The sequence below is a fragment of the Ictidomys tridecemlineatus genome, chromosome 10 (assembly GCF_052094955.1).
Source record: "Ictidomys tridecemlineatus isolate mIctTri1 chromosome 10, mIctTri1.hap1, whole genome shotgun sequence".
Classification (NCBI taxonomy): domain Eukaryota; kingdom Metazoa; phylum Chordata; class Mammalia; order Rodentia; family Sciuridae; genus Ictidomys; species Ictidomys tridecemlineatus.
The window spans coordinates 131,707,698-131,728,759 of NC_135486.1; the positions used below are offsets into that span (position 1 = coordinate 131,707,698).

Genomic DNA, 21,062 nt, shown 5'->3' on the forward strand with positions numbered 1-21,062 from the left:
AAAGGTCTAATAAGATTTTCTTACAGGGCTTACAAACTTGATCTGACAAAAATTCCAAGAGTCTCAAAAGGAAATTTTTTTTTTAACAAGTGAAAAAATGTAAAAACCACTTAAAATTTTTAGGAAAAATGTTATGTTTTTATTAGTGCATTATAGTTATGTATAATATTGGGGTTTATTTTGACATAAGCACACGGGCATGGAAATATAATTTGCTCTACTTCAGGCCCTGGTACCTCTTCCCTCCCCTCCGCTGTTCCCCACCCTCTACTCTACATCAAGGACACATACAAATTTATACAATTAAGTATTTTTAAAGCCATTTAAGATTGTAAGAAAATTTTAATAGATAAAAATCATGATGTTTTGATACATGTGTTCACTGTGTAATATTCACATTGGGGTAGGCATATCTACTTGCTCAAACACTTATCATTTCTTTGGGGTGAAAACACTGCACAATGGGAAAGATTTTCAACCCTGACAGCCTCATCACCAGGAGACAGGAATGAATGCTGGCTCTGAACTCTGACTCCTGGATTCAAACCTTAGCTCTTCCTTAGTAGTCACATGAACTTGGGGAACCTCTAGGGGCCTCGGTCACTCAATGACTAGAAGATAAAGCCACCCACTCTCAGGGCTATCATGGTGATTAAATGAGGTCACAGTGTGAAACAAAGCCTGGCATGCAGAAGTGCTCGACAAATGGTTTGTCATTAAAAAGGATCCCCACTGATGGGTAGGGGCAGTCTCCTGATACTGGCTCAGATTACAGTTTGGCAATGATCAAGCATTATAAAACAGTCCCTGACTCTGACCCTTTACTCATGTTTAGGTGCTAAATTCCAAAATGTGAATGGGATTTGCTGTCTGGACTCATTTAATGTCATGATATTCAGTCAAGTGTAATAAGATCAGGTCAAGACCCAGCCTCCTCCGCTCCTTGGTATTTAACCAATGAGTCCAAAGACCTGTATGCAAATGTGCACTCAGGGCAGCTTTGTTCATAATAGCCCCAAAGTGGAAGCAATCCCCAAACAAAAATGAAATACAATGAAATACTCTTCAGTAATAAAAACGGAAGTACTGAGCCGGGTGTGTTGGCCTATAATCCCAGCGGCTCAGGAGGCTGAAGCAGGAGGATTGCAGTTCACAGCCAGCTCAGCAAAAGCAAGACGCTAAGCAACTCAGTGAGACCCTGTCTCTAAACATAATACAGAATAGAGCTGGGCCTTCAATAGAGAAATGGATAAAGAAACTGTGGTATATATACACAATGGAATATTACTCAGCATTAAAAGGGAACAAAATTATGGCATTTGCAGGTAAATGGATGGATTTGGAGAAGACCATGGTAAGCAAAAGTAAGCCAATCCCAAAAAACCAAAGGCCAAATGTTTTCTCTGATAAGTGGGTGCTGATCCATAATGGGGGTGGGGGGCCATGAGATGGGGGAACATTGGATTGGGCAAAGGGGAGGGAGAGGAGGGGAAGGGGACATGGGGGTAGGAAAGATGGTGAAATGAGATGGACATCATCACCCTAGGTACATATATGAATCCACAAATAGTGTGACTCTACTTCAAGTACAACCAGAGAAGTGAAATATTGTGCTCCGTTTGTGTACAATGAATCAAAATGTATTCTGCTGTCATGTGTAACAAATTAGAGCAAATTTTTAAAAAATAGGGCTGGGGGGCTGGGGATGTGGCTCAAGCGGTAGCGCGCTCGCCTGGCATGCGTGCGGTCCGGGTTCGATACTCAGCACCACATACAAAGATGTTGTGTCTGCCGAAAGCTAAAAAATAAAATATTAAAAAATTCTCTCTCTCTCACTCTCTCTCTCTCTCACTCTCTCTTTTAAAAAAAAAAAATAGGGCTGGTGATGTGGCTCAGTGCCCCTGAGTTTAATCCCTGGTACACCCTGCCCCACAAAATGAAGGTACTGAAGCCAACTACAATATGGAACGCCAGTAACATTGCGTTAAGTGAAATAACCATATGGAAACGAGTACATATTGTGGATTATGTGAAATGTCTGTCTATAGATAGAAAGTAGCTTAGTGGTTGCCTGTGGCTGGCGGGTAGGAATGGGGAGAGACTACCAGAGACGACTCTTTTCATCTTGCAAAGCTGAAACACATCAAGCAATTTTGCTTTTTCCTCTCTCCCAGTCCCTGGCAACCCCACCATCCTAGTTCCTGATTGATGAACCTGAGTACTCTAGGGATGTCAGGAAGTGGAACCATCCAGTGTCTTTTCTTCACTTTGTATAATGACCTCAAGGCCCATCTATGTTACAGCATGTGACAGAATTTCCTTCCCTTTTAAGGCTGAATAATATTCTTGAATGTGTGTTTGGGTTTTTGCTTTTGGATAGTCTCTGAGTTTCCTGTGTAAGCAAGCATCACTTGCCTCCATCATTTGGGTTTGGAAGCCATCTCCTGGAGCTGAGAGCTGAGGTGGGCTTAGAGACAGCACTGACCAGCATCCTGGCTCAGTGACCCTGTATGCACAGGTAAGTTATTCATTCTTTTTTTGGTCTGCAGCTTCTAGACTTTAAAAAATGCTCACAACACCACCTCATCACACAACTGTTCTTAAAAATCAATGAGATTTTGGGCTGCGGTTGCATATAAGCAGAGCGCTTGCCTCGCATATGTGAGGCCCTGGGTTTGGTCCTCAGCACTACAGAAAAATAAATAAACTAACAAAAAAATAAAGATATTGTGACCATGTATAACTAACAAAAAAAAAATTAAAAGTCAGTGAGAGGGGCTGGGAGTGTAGCTCAGTGGTTGAGCACTTGCCTCACATGCATGAGGCACTGGATTTGATCCTCAGCACCACATAAAAATAAACAAAATGAAGATATTGTTTCCATGTATAAGTAAAGCAATTTTTTAAAAAATTAATGAGATTTTATAAACAACTGTTGGGTGAGAAACAGAGAGCCTGGAGAAAGAAGTACTCATGTACTTGAAGTTTGTTGAGAGCACCTAAGTATTCTCACCAAATCGCACACAATGGTCTGAAAGTGCACCCACCGATTCATGTTGAAGAGGTATTGGAAGGTGGTTAGATGATGGGAGCAGAGGCTTCATGGATGGGATTACTGCTGTTATAAAAGGGGCCCTAGGAGCTCCCTTGCTCTTCCCCCCATCTGAGGACACAGAGAAGAGACCATCTATGAACTAGTAAATAGGTCCTCCCCAGACACTGAGTCTGCTGGTGCCTTGCTATTGGACTTCCAGCCCCGAGAAATATGAGACAGAAGTTCTTGATGTTTACAAACTATTTCTGGTGTTTTGTTATAGCAGCTTAAACCAACTAAGACACTATTGAGGTGATGGATGATTAATCAACTTGATTATGTCAATCATTTCACAATGTATACATATCAAATCATCACACTGTACACCTTACACAATTTTTAGTTTTCAATCATATCTGAATAAAGCTGGAAAAATGTACTTCATAAATGACTGCAGTTGTGTTCCCAGAGTGTGGTATGGGGGACTTCAGGTTGTCTTAGGGTCCTGAGGCAGGATGGACAGAGAAGCTAATAGCTAAGAATCATAGACTGGGAACTTAGCAAAAGTTTAGTACACACATCAGAGGTCACCAGCTGGTGATATCTAGCTCACAATGTGCTGTTGACACGTTGTGTTTAATTTTTTTACATCAATTGTCAACAGGTAAACGTTGGGAAAGTTCATATTAAGCTCTGTCCTGGGAGCTTCTGTTGAAACACTGAACCCATGTTCCCACATCATGGGTTCTGGATGCTTCCCCTTGCGATATGGTGTCAATATGCTGGGTGTGACAGGCTGAATAATGATATTCATATCCTAATCCCCTGAACTTGTGAAGATGTTGCCTTATATGTCAAAAGATCTTTGGCAGATGTGATTGGATTAAGGAACCTGAGATGGAGCGATTGATGGGGATTACCTGGCTGGGCCCAGTGTCATCCAGGGACCCTCAGAAGTGAAACAGGAGAGTCAGAGGAGGAGATATGACAGTAGAGGCAGAGGTCACAGAGATGGTTGGTATCGCTGGCTTTGAACATGGGAGAGGATCAAAAGCCAAGGAGTGCAGCTAGCCCCCAGAAATTAGAAAAGGCAAAGAAACAGATTCTCCTTGAGAGCGTCCAGAGGAAACAGCCCCACAGTCATTTCAGACTTTAGAACCAGAGATGTTCTCTACACTGAAACGGGCAAGACATCCCACGCAAGAAACAAACGTCATGCATCCTAAATGATTTCGAGTTTTCTCTGGAGAGGGGCACAAAACTTGTTCATAATTATTTGAGCCTGGAACCTAATTCAATTTAATATGAACACAAGGTCTTTTTATAGTTTCATTATATATTGATCTTTCCAGGAAAATATGTACCATATACGTCAAGAAAAAATTGTACTTTTTTTCCAGAACCGAAGAACTATTTCAGAAACTATTTCTGGAAACCAAAGAACTATTTCAGAAAATCCTATCACCAAGAGCACCACCACTTACAGTGTATGTCTTTGTGGCTGTGAGGCACACGGCGATTGTACACACAGGTACAAGCAAGTGACTACTTCCTAATATAGTGTCGTTTTATTGGAGCATTTAAAAAGGAAATATAGATTATTTATGTTATAAATGATGTTCTTTCATTTCTCCTTTATGTTGTACAAGATAAATGACCACAACCTATCTTTTTAAAGTTATGTGGACAGTCGTGACAGATGATTATGCTAATGGCCTCGAATCAATCGCGTCTCCTAGGTCCGTACTCCTTTCCAATGGGACTTTGCCAGTCAAGAAAAGATGGAGTCTGTGTTTCACCTGCTTTGAGTTTGTCTGACCCATGGAGTGAAGTGGAAATGATGGAGTATTCTAGCACCTTAGGCTTGGCATCTCTGCCTTCTCCATCTTGGAAAGCTGCCCTTGGTCGGCCATGCTGCAGAGGAGTTGGGATGGCCTATGGGATGGAGGAAGAGAGGCCACATGGAGGAGAACACAAGGGTCCCGGCCAGGAGCCAGCACCAAGGCCCCTGAGTCATTCATGAGTGAGTCCAGATGAGACCCCAGGAGAGCCGCCCAGTGGGCCCACAGCAGGAGGAAAAATAGCAAACCATTGTTATCTTAAGTCACAGAGTTTTCAGATAATTATTCAGCACAGCAATCAGGTTAGTGATAAGTCAGTCCTCTTCCTAAGCACTTCATTTCTGGATTGTGAGGCCTGAGGCCATGCTGTGGCAGGAAGCCTGGGGCTCACAGACCTCACAGGCCTCTCTCTGCTGCAGAGATGTCCCACTGCTCTAGGGATGAAAGCCACACTCTTTCCTGGCCACCTGACACAGCCCACATGGCCCTAGATGACTGTACGATAAGCTGCCGACCCAACAGCTTCTGCTCTGGCCAGCTTTTTGTCCCGGGAAAAGGCTTCTGAGTTTGACGGTACTGGGTCATTAAGTAAACTTGAAAGGAATTGCACCAGGGCATTTCGATGCCACAAAGCGGTTTATTTATTTTTTAGGGGAGTGGGGGGATCCTGGAGATTGAACTCAGGGGCACTCAACCACTGAGCCACATCCCCAGCCCTTTTTTGTTTATTTTCTTTAGGACAGGGTCTCACTGAATTGCTCAGCACTTCACGTTGCTAAGGCTGGCTTTGAACTCACCATCCTCCTGCCTCAGCCTTCTGGGCTGCTGAGATTAAGCTGTGAGGTACAGCAGCGGGCTGCCAGAAAGTTACATAAAAGAGAGAATGGATAGTGAAAAGATGGAGGTGAGGTGATTTTCGCAGTGTGTCAGTGAAAAGGAAGGAGAGAAACAACCTAGCAGGGTCAAATATATGGGCTTGAGAATGTTACCTATTGGTAATTCCTATTTTTCCTGATTATAAAATAATTAAGCTTATTTTAAACATTACCAAAGTACTGGAATAGATCATATAGGGAGGGGCTGGGAGTGTAGGTCAGTGGTTGAGCACTTGCTTGCCTGGCACAAGTGAAGCTCTGGATTCCATCCCCAGCACCGGAAAACAAAACAAAACAAACATAAAACCTGTAGAAAGGTAGATACACAGATACTGTTATGGTCTGGATGTGAGGTGTGCCCCAAAAGCTCATGTGTGAGACAATGCAAGAATGCTCAGAGGTGACATGATTAATTTTGAGATTTCTGACCTAAGGTAGATTAATCCACTGATGTGGATTAACTGGGCAGTAACTGTAGGCAGACAGGGTGTTGCTGGATGTAGGTCACTGGGGACCTGCTTTGGGGTTTACATAAATCTATCAATCAATGTTTCTATCTATCTCAGCAAAAATTACAAAACTTTCATCTCACCCACCCCTACTTACGTATGACTTTTCATTGATTGGAGATTAGGTTAGATTATTGCATTCACTTTGGCTTGGTCTACACATGCTGCATAAATCAGCATAAGCCCAAGAACTGTCTGTACAGTATCTTATTGTTGGTTCAGAGATGTATTTCCAGCAGCTATTTGTACAAAGCAATTGTTTCTACTCTTTATCTTTCACATAAGTGTATTTAAAATAACAAAATACTGATAGTACTCACATAATTCACAGAAAAACTAAAAGGCCCGTTGGCTTTATTTATAGACTGACGCTCTTATGCTATACAAATGTCACTTAAATCATCTCTGACTTTTTAACACATGGTTGAAAATAACCATCTGGGAAAGGGTTAAACTTTATTGCTAAACTCATATCATCAAATGCATAAGTTATTGATATAATTCCAAGGCTGAGATAATTCACAGAAATCATACTCTAAAGTTTATTCTCCCAACTATAATCTCCTCCAAGATTTAAGAAATGGAGAAATATCTGCTCTTTAAATAAGCTGAATTTTATTCTGACCATTTAAAACATTTAAGTGTCTAGGGCTGGGGATGTGGCTCAAAAGATGTTGTGTCCGCCGATAACTAACTAACTAAATAAATATTTTTTAAAAAAACCATTTAAGTGTCTAATAATGAACAAACCACTTAATGGTCATTAAACTTAAAATATTTAAAATGGGGGCTGGGGATTTGGCTCAAGTGGTAGCGCGCTCGTCTGGCGTGTGTGCGGCCCGGGTCAGGTTCGATCCTCAGCACCACGTACAAAGAAAGATGTTGTGTCCGCTGAAAACTAAAAAATAAATATTAAAAGTTCTCTTTCTCTCATATATATATATATATATATATATATATTTAAAATGGGCTGTGCTGGTGCACACCTATAATTCCAGCAGTTAGGGATCGGGGGCTGAGGCAGAAGGATTGTGAGTTCAAAACCAGCCTCAGCAAAAGCAAATGGCTAAGCAACTCAGTGAGATCCTGTCTCTAAATAAAATACAAAATAGGTCTGGGGATGTGGCTCAGTGGCCAAGTGGCTCGGAGTTCAATTCCAGGTACCCCCCACCCCCCAAAATAAAATGACATGTACAAAAGAAATGGATGATTAGTCAATCAACATGAAAATCAAGCCTGCACAGCTTGTTGGGGGCAGACCTGGGTTGGAAGATGAGTCCATTTTTCAGAGGTTGGATTCTCAGCCACTGGACCATGTAAATATATTGCCTCATTCATGTGTGAGCACACAGACACCTACACCAACACGCACATGCACACAAACACCCCACGCCACACACTGCTAAGGTTCATCTATGATTGGACTGTCTCCCAAGGGTTGATGTGCTGGGAGCTTGGCCCTCAATACAGCCGCATTGGGAGGTAACAAGAAACCTTTGAGAAGTGGGACTTAATTAGGTCACTGAGGGTTCTGCCACGGGAAGGAACTGATTTAGTAGTTCTTGTGGGATGTGGTTAGTTCTTACAAGAGGGTTATTATAAAAAGAGTAAGACTGGATCCTCCCACTCTCAGGCATCCTCTCTTGTCATGTGCTCTCTCCCTTTTGCATGAGCTCCCATTAGGATGCAGCTAGGGGGCCCTCACCAGAGCTGGCACCATGCTGTCTGGACTTTCAGCCTCCACAACTGTGAGTTAAAATAAACCTCTTTTCTTAACAAGTTATCCAGCCTCAGGTATTTTATTATAATAACAGAAAATGGACTAATACACACAGCAAGCATGTGTGTAACTGGCCAAGTGCCCTGTGCTATAGTAATTACATGCTGTCTCTTGCTGTCTTTCTAGGATCTGTTCTCTTTCGTCTTCCTTGGAGTTTCAAGGTACTCACAGGACAACCTAGATAAAGGGCTTCCTAGCTTCTCCCTCCCCTTCTCTATGGCCTCCAGGCCATCTTTCATATCAGAATCTGGTCTCTGCTCCTGGCAAGCTCTCAGAACAACCAGGGATGCTGGTCAGTGGTCAGACTCCTAGGCCCAGGAGCCAGTCTGCTTGGTTTGAATCTTGCCTCTGCCTCTTCGAAGCTGAGTACCTGAGCGTCTTGCTTCCCCTTGGTACTGCTCAGCCCAAGCCTGTAGGATGGTGATAACAGTATCCAGCCCTAGTGATTTAAGGAGGATTTAATAATTTCCTATGGTTAAAGTGCTTAGAGCAAGATCTGGCATGGAGGACAGTTTTGGGGAAGTGCTGGCAACTGCTATTCTTGAATTCCAACCTCTCGCTCAACCCTCTGGCTCTCCATTGGCTATGAGCCCCTTCCTCTGTGGGGATTTTCTCAGGCCTGGCTCTAGTACCAGGGTCCTACAGACCTGGGCAGCATCCCATCCTTTACCTCCCTCTAGAGGCAGCAGATCCAAACCCTGCAGGTCCAGTTAAGGAATCACCTCTTCATCTAGTGGCCAAGGCAAACTGACCTCCACAGAATACTCTGTAACTTGCTCTCTTCAAAGAAGACCCTGACATTTAAAGAATCATATTCATTCAGAAGCATTTATTGAGTCGCTACTCTGTTCTAGGCACTTTAAGGGCTATATTACAGAATAAAGCAGAAAATAAGGAAAGCAAATATAGATAACCAGAAGTCAACATTTTAAGGGCAAAATTCAAATTAGCAATTATTTTTGAATGACCTACTGTAAATGCTATTTCAAGATATTTGAATGGCCCCCCAAAACAATGAATTCTGCCGCTGTTTACGAGCTATTTGGATGCAAGTCTGGTGGCCAGTGACAGATAAGAATGCTCCAGTTGTGTAACTTTGGTTGGTGGCCAGTTATCATGCAGTTTAAACATCTATTCCCAATGACAGGATGTGAGGAACAGCTGAATGGAGAAAATGCAAATCTGTCGTGCGGATCTGAATAACAGGAGTTCCACTTGGGCCTGACAAATGTTGAGATGTAATAATGTAATTTTCAGGTCTTAAAACAAAAACACAAAAAACTACGCGACCAAGGGAGAAAAATGAAGGGAATCAGATTTAATTAAGAATGCCTAAGTTAGGAAATGGACATAAGTTAACAGTAATTCATCCACCTTGCATATTTGTGGCACTCAGAAAACAGCTTTCTGGCACAGACGGAACTTAGCTTCACTGGAGGCTGCGAGCGTTTTCCAATACTGCCTCTCCCTCCTGATAACAGGAGCAGCTCTGCCTATAATAGTGGAGAGACTGAGACTCAGGTTACCTAAGGCCACCCTGCAAGGAAGTGGAGGAGCAGGGTTTTGAACCCCAGTGTGCCTGCCTGCCTTGAGAGTTTATCAGGTTCTGCAAGTTAACAGTTTCAAGAACCCACATTTCCTATCTTCCTTATTCATTCATTAGACACTTTAAACCTTAAAGCTCATTCAAGCACGACGCAGCATTTGATGTTGCACTGTTTTCATTTAGTCTCGGCAGCAGCTCATCTGTGGGGTGTCAGAGATGAAATATGAGTTGGCATGAGGCTGCCTCATTAATCTCTAATACAAATAGAAATTTCTTGGATTCTTTAAAAGCACTTTATCACTGCCGGGGGGCTGGAAACTGTTTCTAGTCCCCTCATTATAAAATTATTTATGGGCAAACATTAGACATGCAACCTTCAATGTAACATCTTAATTACTGCCTTTTTAGTTGATTTTTGTGCCCCTGAAGGGGTATAAATTAGAATAATGGCTGAATAAATCGGAATAAAGGCTGCACAGTGGAATAGGTGCCCCAGGGTCTAGAGATGAATTCCCAGCCTCAGGGACACTCATGCCATTTGTCCTCATAGGTTCTTGTTTCTGAGGAGAAAAAAAAGAACACATAAATGGGAGAGGAAAAAAAAAAAAAACCTAGTTCCTCATTGTTTTTCACCTGTCAGACTTTACTACTAATCTGGTTCTGTGGAGGACAGGGCCTGTCTTGTCCCCTGTGACCCCAAGGCCTTGGCCCCCTGGTCAGCACACAGTAGGGCTTCGTGAATATTTGTTGTTAAATGGTACTAAACCCCAGTGAGTTCACTGCTTGCAGTTATTCTTTACATGTTTACAATCAAAGTTTATGTTGTATTGTTTTAATCCTTTGTTTAATAAAAGGCACAGCACCCTGAATACACTTTGGTCAACAAGAAGATAAGAAGAAGCAATAAGGTCATTGGTCTGGTCTCCCTCATTCAGAAGGCAGAGAGACAAAGCCATCTAACAATGGCAGGGCCCGGCTGAGGGGCCTGCTCTCTCACCCTCTGTCCTCACTCCCGCTCCAGCCACCTGTACTGGACAGCAGCACATGTCCAGGGAGAAGGCTGGGTAGGAATGGTGTGCGGGAATTAAGTGGCCAAGTGAGCAAGTGAACAATAGCTGAGAAGCAGCAGTGGTCTGAATTTTAGTGTATGTGCTGCCAAAGCGAGCACAGAAACCAACTGGGTTCTAGAACCAAAACCAAGTAGCAATCATTCTCCAGAAAGCAGCTATGAACAGTGGGGAAAAAAATCAGTATTTCTGGAAGCTATTTAGAGGACAGCCACCAACTCCCCTGTATTGGGAGGGATGAAAGTCCAGGCTCCGGGGTCCTCTGGAGTTGCCCTCCACAGCTCCCTGGCTGGGTGACCTTGTGTCATAATCAACCTCTCTGAGTTTCAGCTTTACTCCATAAAGGAATTGGTGGAAGAGGTTATTCTAAGGAAGAAATGAGGCGATATTTGGACCAATGCTGACAGCGTGCACGTAACCATAAGGCGTCTTATCTGACTTTTGATATTATCTCTTTCAATTATCGCAGCGGTTGTCAAGCAAGGTGAGGGGAGCAATTACCTGGATAGTCAGTATTGGGATTGCTGCCATTTATTTCACCAGCTTTTTCTGGTCATACTGCTTCAGCTGAGTGTCCTCTTATGTTAATGAAAATAGGGGAACTGACCATTGTGGTGTTTCCTGGTTCACAAGGGACAACCAGGTCTGTAGTAGCAAGTCAGTAGAAAGAGAAGGGACCAAGGTTCCCTAGACTTGAATTCATTAGACCTGTGCGTCAAAACTCAACTTTTGCAATGGTGCAACTCAGGAGGCTGAGACAGGAGGATGGTAGGTTCAAGGCCAGTCTCAGCAATTTAGTGAGCCCTAAGCAACCTAGTGAGACCCTGTCTCAAAATTTTAAAAAAGCAGGGAGGTGGTAAGGTCTTGGCTCAGTGGCAAACCACCCCTGGGTTCAATCCCTCCTCTCAACAACAACAACTCAACTTTTCTGACATGGGGTATAGTTCAGTGGCAGAGCACTTGCCTGGCATGTGCGCAAGACTCTGGGTTCAATTCCCAGTTCCACAAAAGCAAACAAACAACCAGGTGGTGGTGGCACACACCTGTAATCCCAGCAGCTCAGGAGGCTGAGGAAGGAGGATCTCGAGTTCAAAGCCAGCCTCAGCACTAAATAACTCAGTGAGATCCTGCCACTAAATAAAACAAACAAAAATACTAAACTTTTCTGAGAAGTCTTTACAGTCCTGTCTCAGCTGGGCTGATGTGAAGCTCCTGCACCTGCTCCCACCCACAAAAGCTGTGGATGATGGTTGAACTGCATTTTTTTGGGGGGGCAGTGGGGATTGAACTCAGGGGCACTGGACCACTGAGCCACATCCCCAGCCCTATTTTTGTATTTTATTTAGAGACAGGGCCTCACTGAGTTAGTTGCTTAGTGCCTGCTAAATTTCTGAGGCTGGCTTTGAACTTGTGATGCTCCTGCCTCAGCCTCCTGACCTGTAGGATTACAGGTGTGCACTACCACGCCCAGCAGTTGACTGCCGGGTTTCTGTTCTCGTGACTAAAAGGCTCAGGGGTCACTCCAGTTAAACTGGGCTAACTGGGCTGCACAAAATAACCACACAAGAGACACAAATACCTTTTTCTTTGGGGTCACTGTGACGGCTCCTCTGACCTTAAGGGTCTGCAGGAAGAAAGAGCACACGCTGACCCCTTTTATTGAGGAGAAGCTATTCAAATGAGGCAAGGGGTCAGGTTTCAGGGGGCTGAGTCTATCTTCATGATGTCCACTGTCAGCAGGTTGACTAACACCTGGGTAGGCCACACCCAAGGGCACAGTAAGAGAAGGGGGCACACACAAGGCACTTCCATGGAAGATTCTATCCTAAACAGGGCAAGGGGTTATTACAAAGGAACAGGTGAGCATAGCTCCACCCATGGGGCTGTAGCAAGACACACCCATGCACGAGACACCAACCCTCGAACCCAAGAAGGGTGGGGAAAGCTCTGCCACATTTCTTCGACTGAGCGCCTCAGCACCCAGCCGGGGAGTGTGACTCAGTCACCTGCAAGGTTGGTCTCCCACAGTCGACCTGCACCTTACTGGAGGAGAGCAAGTAGGATGCTGGGCGTTAGCTTTGTAGAGAGAGTGTGCAAGCCGAGGGCTTGCAAGTACAGACTTATTCTGGATTCAGAAGGGGTCTACAGCAGCTGTTTGGGGAGGGGGTGTCCAGAGAGGGCAGAAATGCTTCTAGAAAGGATTAATGAAGTATTGCTTGACAGGTGCAAACAAAATCCTCTTCCTAGCATCCTCAGGAAGTTATCAAGAAAATAAACCTTCCTTATAAAATCACTTTAGGACTGGATGCTTTTTTCTGGAAGATGGGAACCAGGGCTGAATCAGGCCTCCAGTTGACCAGGGAACAAGTCCCAGGCCACTCAGGTAACAGGTGTAACCCTGGGGAACACCAGCAGCACATAAAAACTAATAATAAGTAACAAGTTAACATTTGTCAAGTTCTTATTTTTCCAGGTCCGTCTTAGGCACGTTGAAGGGGCTGTCTTATCTCTTCTGCAGTGAACCCATAAGCAAGTTCTGAGATGATCCTCATTTTGCATGTACAGAAATGGCAGTGGCTCAGAAGGATGAAATACCTTCCTTAGGCTGTGCAGCCAGCTTGGATGGAGGTGGATTTCAACTTAGGTCATGTGGGTGGGTGGGGTGCTGGGGTTGTGGCTCAGTGGTAGAGCACTCGCCTAGCATGTGCAAGGCACAGGGTCTGATCCTCAGCCATGCCTATCGTCGCAACAACTCCAGAGGCAGAGGCAGGAAGATCACTAGTTCGAGACCAGTCTCAGCAATTTATGGAGATTCTGTCTCAAAATTTTTTGTACTGGAGATTGAACCCAGGGCACTTTACCACTGAGCTACATCCCCAGCCCTTTTTTACTTTGTAAAATTTTGAAACATGGTCTAAGTTGCTTAAGGGCCTCCCTAAGTTGCTGAGGCTGGCTTTGAACCTGTCATCCTACTGCCTTGGTTTCCCAAGTCACTGGGATTATAGGCATGTGTCACTGTGCCCAGCTCAAAATTTTAAAAAATTTAAAAAGGTCTTGGGATAAAGCTCAGTAGTAGAACACCCCTGGGTTCAAACCCCATTACTCTAAACAAACAAAACAGACAATCCCCCAACACACACACCCACATACAAAAACCACACACATAAAAATAACAACAACAACAACAACAAAAAACAGGAAAAAATATCAATGACTTTGACTCCGGAGTCTTGCTCTCAATCACTATGCTGGAAACCAAGGCCCACTTGACTCATTAATTGCAAATTGATGCAAGCAGGGTCAGCCTGTGCGCTTTGCCATCTACTACTCTCCACCCCCCCCCCCCCCATGAAGTAGGCAGACGTCTGCTTCCTCCCTCAGTCCTCCAGGGATGAGTCCAACAGAACAGCCTTCCAGAAAGAAGAGACCAGGGTTTGGGTCAAGACAGGGTGACGATGCCACTGTCCTGTCGTCTGACCATACGTTCACTTATTCAGTGTTTATCAAGCGCCAACTCTACGTTCACCACCCACCAGGCATTGGGTGGAATGATCCGGGCACTGGGGAGAGCATAAAAATACATCCGAGAGAGAATTTATCCTCAGAGCACTTAAATATTGGGGAAGACAGGCATGTGTAACATTAAGTATATGTGCATAAGAATGTCTTCATTTACCATAAAATGAGGAACAGATGAAAGTACTCTGAAGTCTGAGGGCTGGGCTCAGTTCCTTCTGTTTGGGCCTAACAGGGTGTCGGGGTGCGTTTCAAAGGCAAGTAGAGCTTAACTATGCCGAGAAGAGGAGCCCCAGGATTTTTTTTTAAAAAAAGAAGGAACATATGCAGAGAGGCCATGAGGTGGGAGCTGACCCAGAGAGCCCAGAGCGGTCCTGCCGGCTGGAGGGGCGCTGGGGAAGGAGACCAGGAGATGAAGGAAGGGAGGGGGACAGAAGACAGGGCCTCGGAAGCCAGGCTGGGGGTTCTGGGCCCACTGTTTAACGGCCAGGGTGCGCCCACACTCCTCCTTCATAAATGTGTGCCAGAGTTGGGTGCCGAGTGTCTCCCAGAGCCAGGTGTTAAGGCCTGGTCCCCACAGTGTGCTCCTGGAGGTGGTAGGGCCTAGCGGGTGATTGCAGGTGATGGGCGGTGTGCCCTTGAGGGGACCACGGGATTCCAGCCTTTCCCTCTCTCTCCTTCCTCCCTGGCTTGCTATACGAGTGGTTCTGTCCCACCAGGTGCTCCCACAGTGATGTGTTATCCTGCCACAGACCCAAAGCAGTAGGGTCTGTGGCAGGATAACATGGGCTGGGACCTCCAAACTCCGGCCCAGAATAAACCTCTTCTTTTTATAAGTTCATTATCTCAGGTATTTCATTACAGTGACAGCTGACCAGCACAGCAAGCTACTCAAATTCTGACCAGTGCCTCATAATCCATTTCTGCCTCAAGTAAATCACAACTGTTATGGGGAGGCCTGTGAGGAGGAATGTCACACGGAGGGGATCAAGTGGCAGGCAATGGGGCACTTCGGAGGCCAGAGGGGCAGTATACATTAAGACTTTGCTAAAGGAGAATCAAACACACAAAAACTGTCTCTCAGGGCAGGACACAGTTCTTCTCAGAGAGGGAACCCAGGCTACAGGGCAACTACTCAGGTGAGGCCACGAACTCTGACTGGTTTTACAGACCACAGGATGGGTCACATCAATTGTGCATTCACTGGAATCAGGCCAACATTTTTAGTGTCATTTTGAATCATTTAATCTGGATTTGAATCCCAGCTCGCCATTAGCCCTTGATCATATTTCAAACCTCTGTACCCCTCTTTCCGCATCTGCAGAGCACACACAGGGATGGCAGAGGGAACCCCACAGGGCTGTGTTGACAGCTGAGTGAAATAACAAGAGGTGGAGCACCGAGCGGGGTCCTGGTGCAGAGCAGGGACCTGGGCAACAGCAACGTTGCTGCTCCTCCACAGTCTCTGTGTGTTGTTACACAAAACTGCAGACCCTGAACTGTGCAGGAAACATGCAAGCCCAAAGTACCCTGTGATCTGCAGAGCAGAGGCCACGCCTGAGGGTATCTAGGCGGATGCGCCCAGATCAGATGATCCACCCAGATAGGCTGCTGCAGGGTGATAAAGACCCACATCTATTGGGCCCCCAGTGCATTCCAGGCCTCTCCTGGTAGTGACAACAGATGGCCCCAAGTAGAGGAATAAGGAGAAGCCGAGGGGGCAGATCAACCCAGAGCCAAAAGGGAGGTAAGAAGAGCTTTAATCAGTGCATACAATAAACAGGAAGGCCCAAGAAACCTGGTAGGTGCTACGCTGCACAGGACCAGAGCAGGCAGGGGCGGCAGGCAGGGTGGAGAAGCGCTCAGGAGCCACAGGGGCCAGAAGCCGCTGGCGCGTGCTATGTGCACAACTAGCTGTCGTGGCTGGCCTCGGGTAAGTGACCCAAACGCAGGCTTTCTCACCCCAAGGGATCATCTGGAGAATAACAACTGGATGGCACAGAGATCATGGGCTGCCATTTGATTAAAATGAATTATTGAGGATTTAAAATTAGAGCCACCCACCAAACAACTGACCTCCAAACACTTTTCCTTCTTTGCCTGGTGAAGCAGGCTAGTCATCCCAGGAAGCAGGATTGGAAAGATGTAGGTTTCCAAATATTTTCTGGGGGAACCTAGAGTGAACAACAACAAAATTTCCACTGTAAATCCCAAACTGCCCATACCCACCTGGGAGAAATTTTTAGACTATAAAAAGGTACTGTCCATCACTAACACACCCTTCAGTGTGACATTTGCTCCAGACCATAGAATCTGATTGCATTACTAGAGAAACTTAAAATGTCCCTGTGAGCCTCTGTAGTCTGCCAAGGATGTAGGGGGTCCCACACCAGGGCAGGCCCCTAGCTTGTTATGGCTGCAGGCAGTAACACAGCCAGGAGCCCAGTGTGGCCAGAGGAGCAGAGGGACATAAGCAAGAGGAGTGCATAGGAACTGTGGCCACAGGAGAACTGGGGGTGGGAGCAAACTGGAAAGGGCCCCAGGGCCACGGGAATGGAGGTGGTGGTCGGCACACAGTCGGCAGGGAGGCCTGAGGAGCAGCTGCAGTCTGCACTCAAGGAAGGCACCAGGACATTTTCTTCTACTTCTTGCATTTGTTTGCTCCTCTTTTTGTTCTTGGTAAGGTAGAATCGGAGTGTGGTTTATTATTATCTCTACTGCATTTTAACCTTAAAGTTAAATCAGCAGAAAGATGATACTATTTCCTCCTTTTTTTTGTAATGGAGATTGAATCCAGGAGCCCTTTACCACTGAGCTACATCCTCAGTCCTTTCATTTTTTTAATTTTCTTTTTTTGATACAGCATCTTGCTAAGTTGCTGGGGGCTTGCTAAGGCTGGCCTTCAACTTGTGATCCTCCAGCCTCTAGCCTCCTGAATTGCTAGGATTATAGGCGTGCACCAACACACTCAGGGAGGATACTCCTCTTAAAAATAAGAATTAAAACAACAGTCTCCTATTTATCAGTCTCCCTGAGGTCTAGGGACCGCTCCTATCCCCACTCTATGGTTTTGTAATGTTCTAAACCCCAAACTATAAAAGAAGGAAACCCACTTCCTTACTCACATGTTTTTGGATCAATAGTTTCTGAGATCTTTAGAGGACAGGGTATATGTGAGACCCTGGTGAAAGGCGGGGGTGGGAAATAGTGCTCTATGTTGAAGCCGTGGGAAACCGTTTCCTCCAGGGGCGAAACCTGGGAAGGGAGGGGAGGGAAGTCAATGCATGTCAACAGTGGAAGCTGAATTTCCTTTCTTTTTTTTCAGTTGTTGATAGACCTTTATCTTATTTATTTATATGAGGTGCTCCTGGCCCAGTGACTGCCTGCTCACCCTGAATAGTCTTCACGTGGACAACACTCCTCACAAGCATCTGGTCAGTTTTTCTATTCAAGAAGAGACCCATCCAGAAAACAAACCTACATGTTCAGCAGAAGAACTACCACTGTAATGTTTAATTTCCCATGTCAACTGGACTGACCCAGCTGTGAGGGTGTTTTTGGAGATCAGTGACGGAGTGGAGGACTGAGCGGGGAGGTAATCCCCAGTGTGGATGGTTAGGATCCAGTTGGCTGGGGGCCTAGCTGGAAGAGAGCGGTGGAGGGAAGGTGAATTTTCTCTCAGCCAGGATGTCCTTTTCCTTGGATGTAGGCATCTGGGACTTGCACCAGTGCCCGCCATGCCATTCTTAGGCCTTTGACCTTGGACTTGACCAAACCACACTGCTGATTTCTCTGATTTTCCAACTTGCCTATGGCCTTTTCTCAGCCTCCATAATCATGTGTGAGTCAATTCCTCTAAAAAAGACCCTTCCTCCATCTATCTATGTATCGTCTCCTATTGGTTGTCTGTCTGCCTATCTATTTATATTCTCTTATTGGTTGTGTCTCTCTGGAGAACCCTAAAATACCAGCAATACAGAAAAATCAACTCATTTATATAAAGTGGTGATTTTAAATAAATATTCAAATATCTCCATACAGATCAAGAAAAGCAACAGGATAAAAGGCAAAAGGTTAAGATCTAAAAGAGCACAGTAGAACCTGGAATAAAGACAAATAATCCAGGAACAAGAGGTTATATGATGCAGAATCTGCAGAAATACTTGAGAAAGAATTGCATCCATAGAGCAAGAACATGATGCTATGAAAAAGGAACACTCACAAAATGTGATTTTTAGACACAAAAACTCTGTCAGAGGTGGTTATCATGGAAGCTATAAGTCTACAGACAGGTTTTGATTTCATCCCTGTGACCCTGCACAAGTCCCTTCGTCTCTGCAAATGTTTTTAAAATTTTCAAATTCATTGTGCATATTTAATTCCAAGGTATGTCTCTAAGGGCCTCCCTCCTGGCTCCCTGTCCTTGGCCTCTCGTGTACTCTGCATCTGCCCTACCCTGGAATGCAGAGGAACTTGTCCCCAGCACAGACAGGCTGTTGGATCCACGGTGAAGGCCCATCTCCTCCAGGATCTCATCTGAGCCCCACAGATACCCTGTTAGTTGAGGATTATCTGTCCCATTTAATCAGTGCAGAAGCAAAGTCTGAAAGAGGTTATGTGATGCTTGGGTCACACCATTAGTAACAAAACTAGGACTGGCCTCAAGTTTCTGATTCTAGCTTCAGTCCACCGTCTCCTTCTCACCTCCTAACTCATGACACCGTCTGACCTTCCCCAGCCCTCAGTACCAGTCTCATTTAAGAGCCTTCTATTTAGCATGAGGCCTGGGTCATACTCACAGTAATTTCAGGCTCTTGTTTGACTTCATATCCTTTTGGAAAGGGAGGCAGCTCAGCTTGGTACTCTAAAGGGAAGGGGAAAAAAAATTCCTCAAATGCCATGCTTCATTGCAGTTTGTGATATCATTTCCTTTTCTCTGAATGAAATATTCTTAAATTTTATTTCAGTTGGTGGTTTACAGAAATAAAAACCAACTGGCCATTGCAAGGTAATATTTAGTGTGGATAAACCAACTTATGTAAAATGGACGGTTGACCTCTCACATGAAAGCCAAAGCTTTATGTAAGAGTCTGAGACTCTTTGCCTGAGAATACTAGTTCAGATTTTGCTCAAACATTAGGAGGAACAGAGGAAGGAAGAGACTGGGGAGGAGGGTAAGGGAAGATGCCAATAGCACACATGGAATACAGTAATGCAAAGAACATTCCACCCAAGTCGTACAGGGCAGCAGTAACTACTGCTGAGAGAGGGACAGAAAATGCTCATGGGCTAACCTAACCCTAACCCTAAAGAAAAGTTGAGTAAAACATTTCTGGGAAGGTTCATATTTTAAAGACGACTTTGCCAGTGATGACAAAAGATGTTTCTGGCCAAGATGGTACTGAAGGAATGCAGCTCCGTTGTGCCTATGTTTTGCTCCTTACCTCGTTACTCACAGGTACTAGAACATGTCTCACTTTTGAAAAAGACACTATTTTAAATATCAGGCTGGGGACACGTACATCCTACTACAGATTACAAGCAATTTGATTCTCAATATCAGCTATCACTGTGCAACTAATTACAATAGTCTCCCTTCACGAGAGCTTGGATCGACAATGTCTCCCACAGGCCCAGATTGCTCTATTGGTAGGTGACAGGCTCTTTAAGAGATGGCACCTAGGGGCTGGGGATGTGGTTCAAGCGGTAGCGCACTCGCCTGGCATACGTGAGGCCCAGGTTCGATCCTCAGCACCACATACAAAGATGTTGTGTCTGCCAAAAACTAAAAAATAAATATTAAAAACTCTCTCTCTTAAAAAAAAAAAGAGAGAGAGAGAGAGATGGCACCTAGTGGGAAGTTTCCAGATCACTGGGGTCAAGTCCTGGAGAGTGGGGTCCTGGCCCCTTCCTTTTCCTCTTCAAGCCACCAAGTGGGTGGCTTTGCTCTGCCAGTCTTGTGCTGCCTGCTACAGGCCCAATCACTGAAACCTCCAAAACTATGAGCCAAAATGAACCCTTTCTAGGTTGTCTCAGGTATTTGTTATGGTGACAGGAAGCTCATATACTCCCTGTGCCCACAGAGTATGTTCCAAGATGTTCCTAAGATGCCCCAAATTGCATCTTAGGAACATCTTGGAACATGCAGGTAGTATTAAATACCACACCCAGCTAAATTTAGGAATTTAAAGCAACACAAATTATCTGAGTCAAAAGTCCAGGAAAAAGGGCCGGATGAGGTGGTGCATGCCTGCAATCCCAGCGGCTTGGGAGGCTGAGGCAGGAGGATTGCAAGTTCAAAGCCAGCCTTAGCCAAAGCAAGGCGCTAAGCAACTCAGTGAGACTCTGTTTCTAGATAAAATACAAAATAGGGCTGGGGATGTGGCTCAGGGGTCGAGTGCCTCCAAGTTCAATCCCTGGTACTAAAAAAAAAAAAAAAAAAATCCAGGAAGAGAGACCTCTCTCATGCTGGAATCAAGGCATCAATCACAGCTCTGACTTAGTATCTGAGAGTTGGGGTCCTTTTCCAAGCTCACTCGCTGTTCATTTTCTTGTGGTTGAAGGGCTGGAGGCCCTGTTGTCTCCTTGGTTGTCAGCTAAGAACTGCTCAGCTCCTAGAGCCTGCCCTCAGGTGCTTGCCTCGGGCAGTGTACAGCAGGGCTGTTGGTACTTCTGTGCCAGCAGGAGTCTCTTCTACTTGATCTGACTTCAAGGGCTCACCTGATTAGGCCACGCCCACCATCGTGTAAAGCGGATGATTAAGGACTTTACATCTAAAGCATCTTTTCACAACAACACCGGTGTTTGGCTTAATATCTGAAAGGTAAGTGCACTAGGAGTTAGGAATCTTGGGAGCCATGTTAGAATTTTGCCTACTGTATCAGCCACAGCTCT

At 45.0% G+C, this 21,062-nt stretch overlaps 1 protein-coding gene across 9 annotated transcripts in view; it reads right to left on the reverse strand.

Moving 5' to 3' along the window:
• Iqck (IQ motif containing K) overlaps positions 1-21,062 on the reverse strand; it is a 120,738-nt gene that overhangs the window by 94,203 nt on the left and 5,473 nt on the right. For 5 of the 9 annotated variants that reach the window (XM_040277395.2, XM_040277392.2, XM_040277390.2 and 2 more), the window contains exons 2-4: positions 18,968-19,032; positions 17,294-17,423; positions 16,233-16,342 (exon numbers count right to left, since the gene is read on the reverse strand). In XM_040277395.2, the coding sequence (XP_040133329.2) occupies positions 16,233-16,342; positions 17,294-17,423; positions 18,968-19,032 (305 nt within the window). Of the gene's footprint in view, positions 1-15,911; positions 16,144-16,232; positions 16,343-17,293; positions 17,424-18,967; positions 19,033-21,062 lie in introns of those variants that run through there. The other 4 variants (XM_040277396.2, XM_013357877.4, XM_040277391.2 and 1 more) reach the window with 2 other exon arrangements.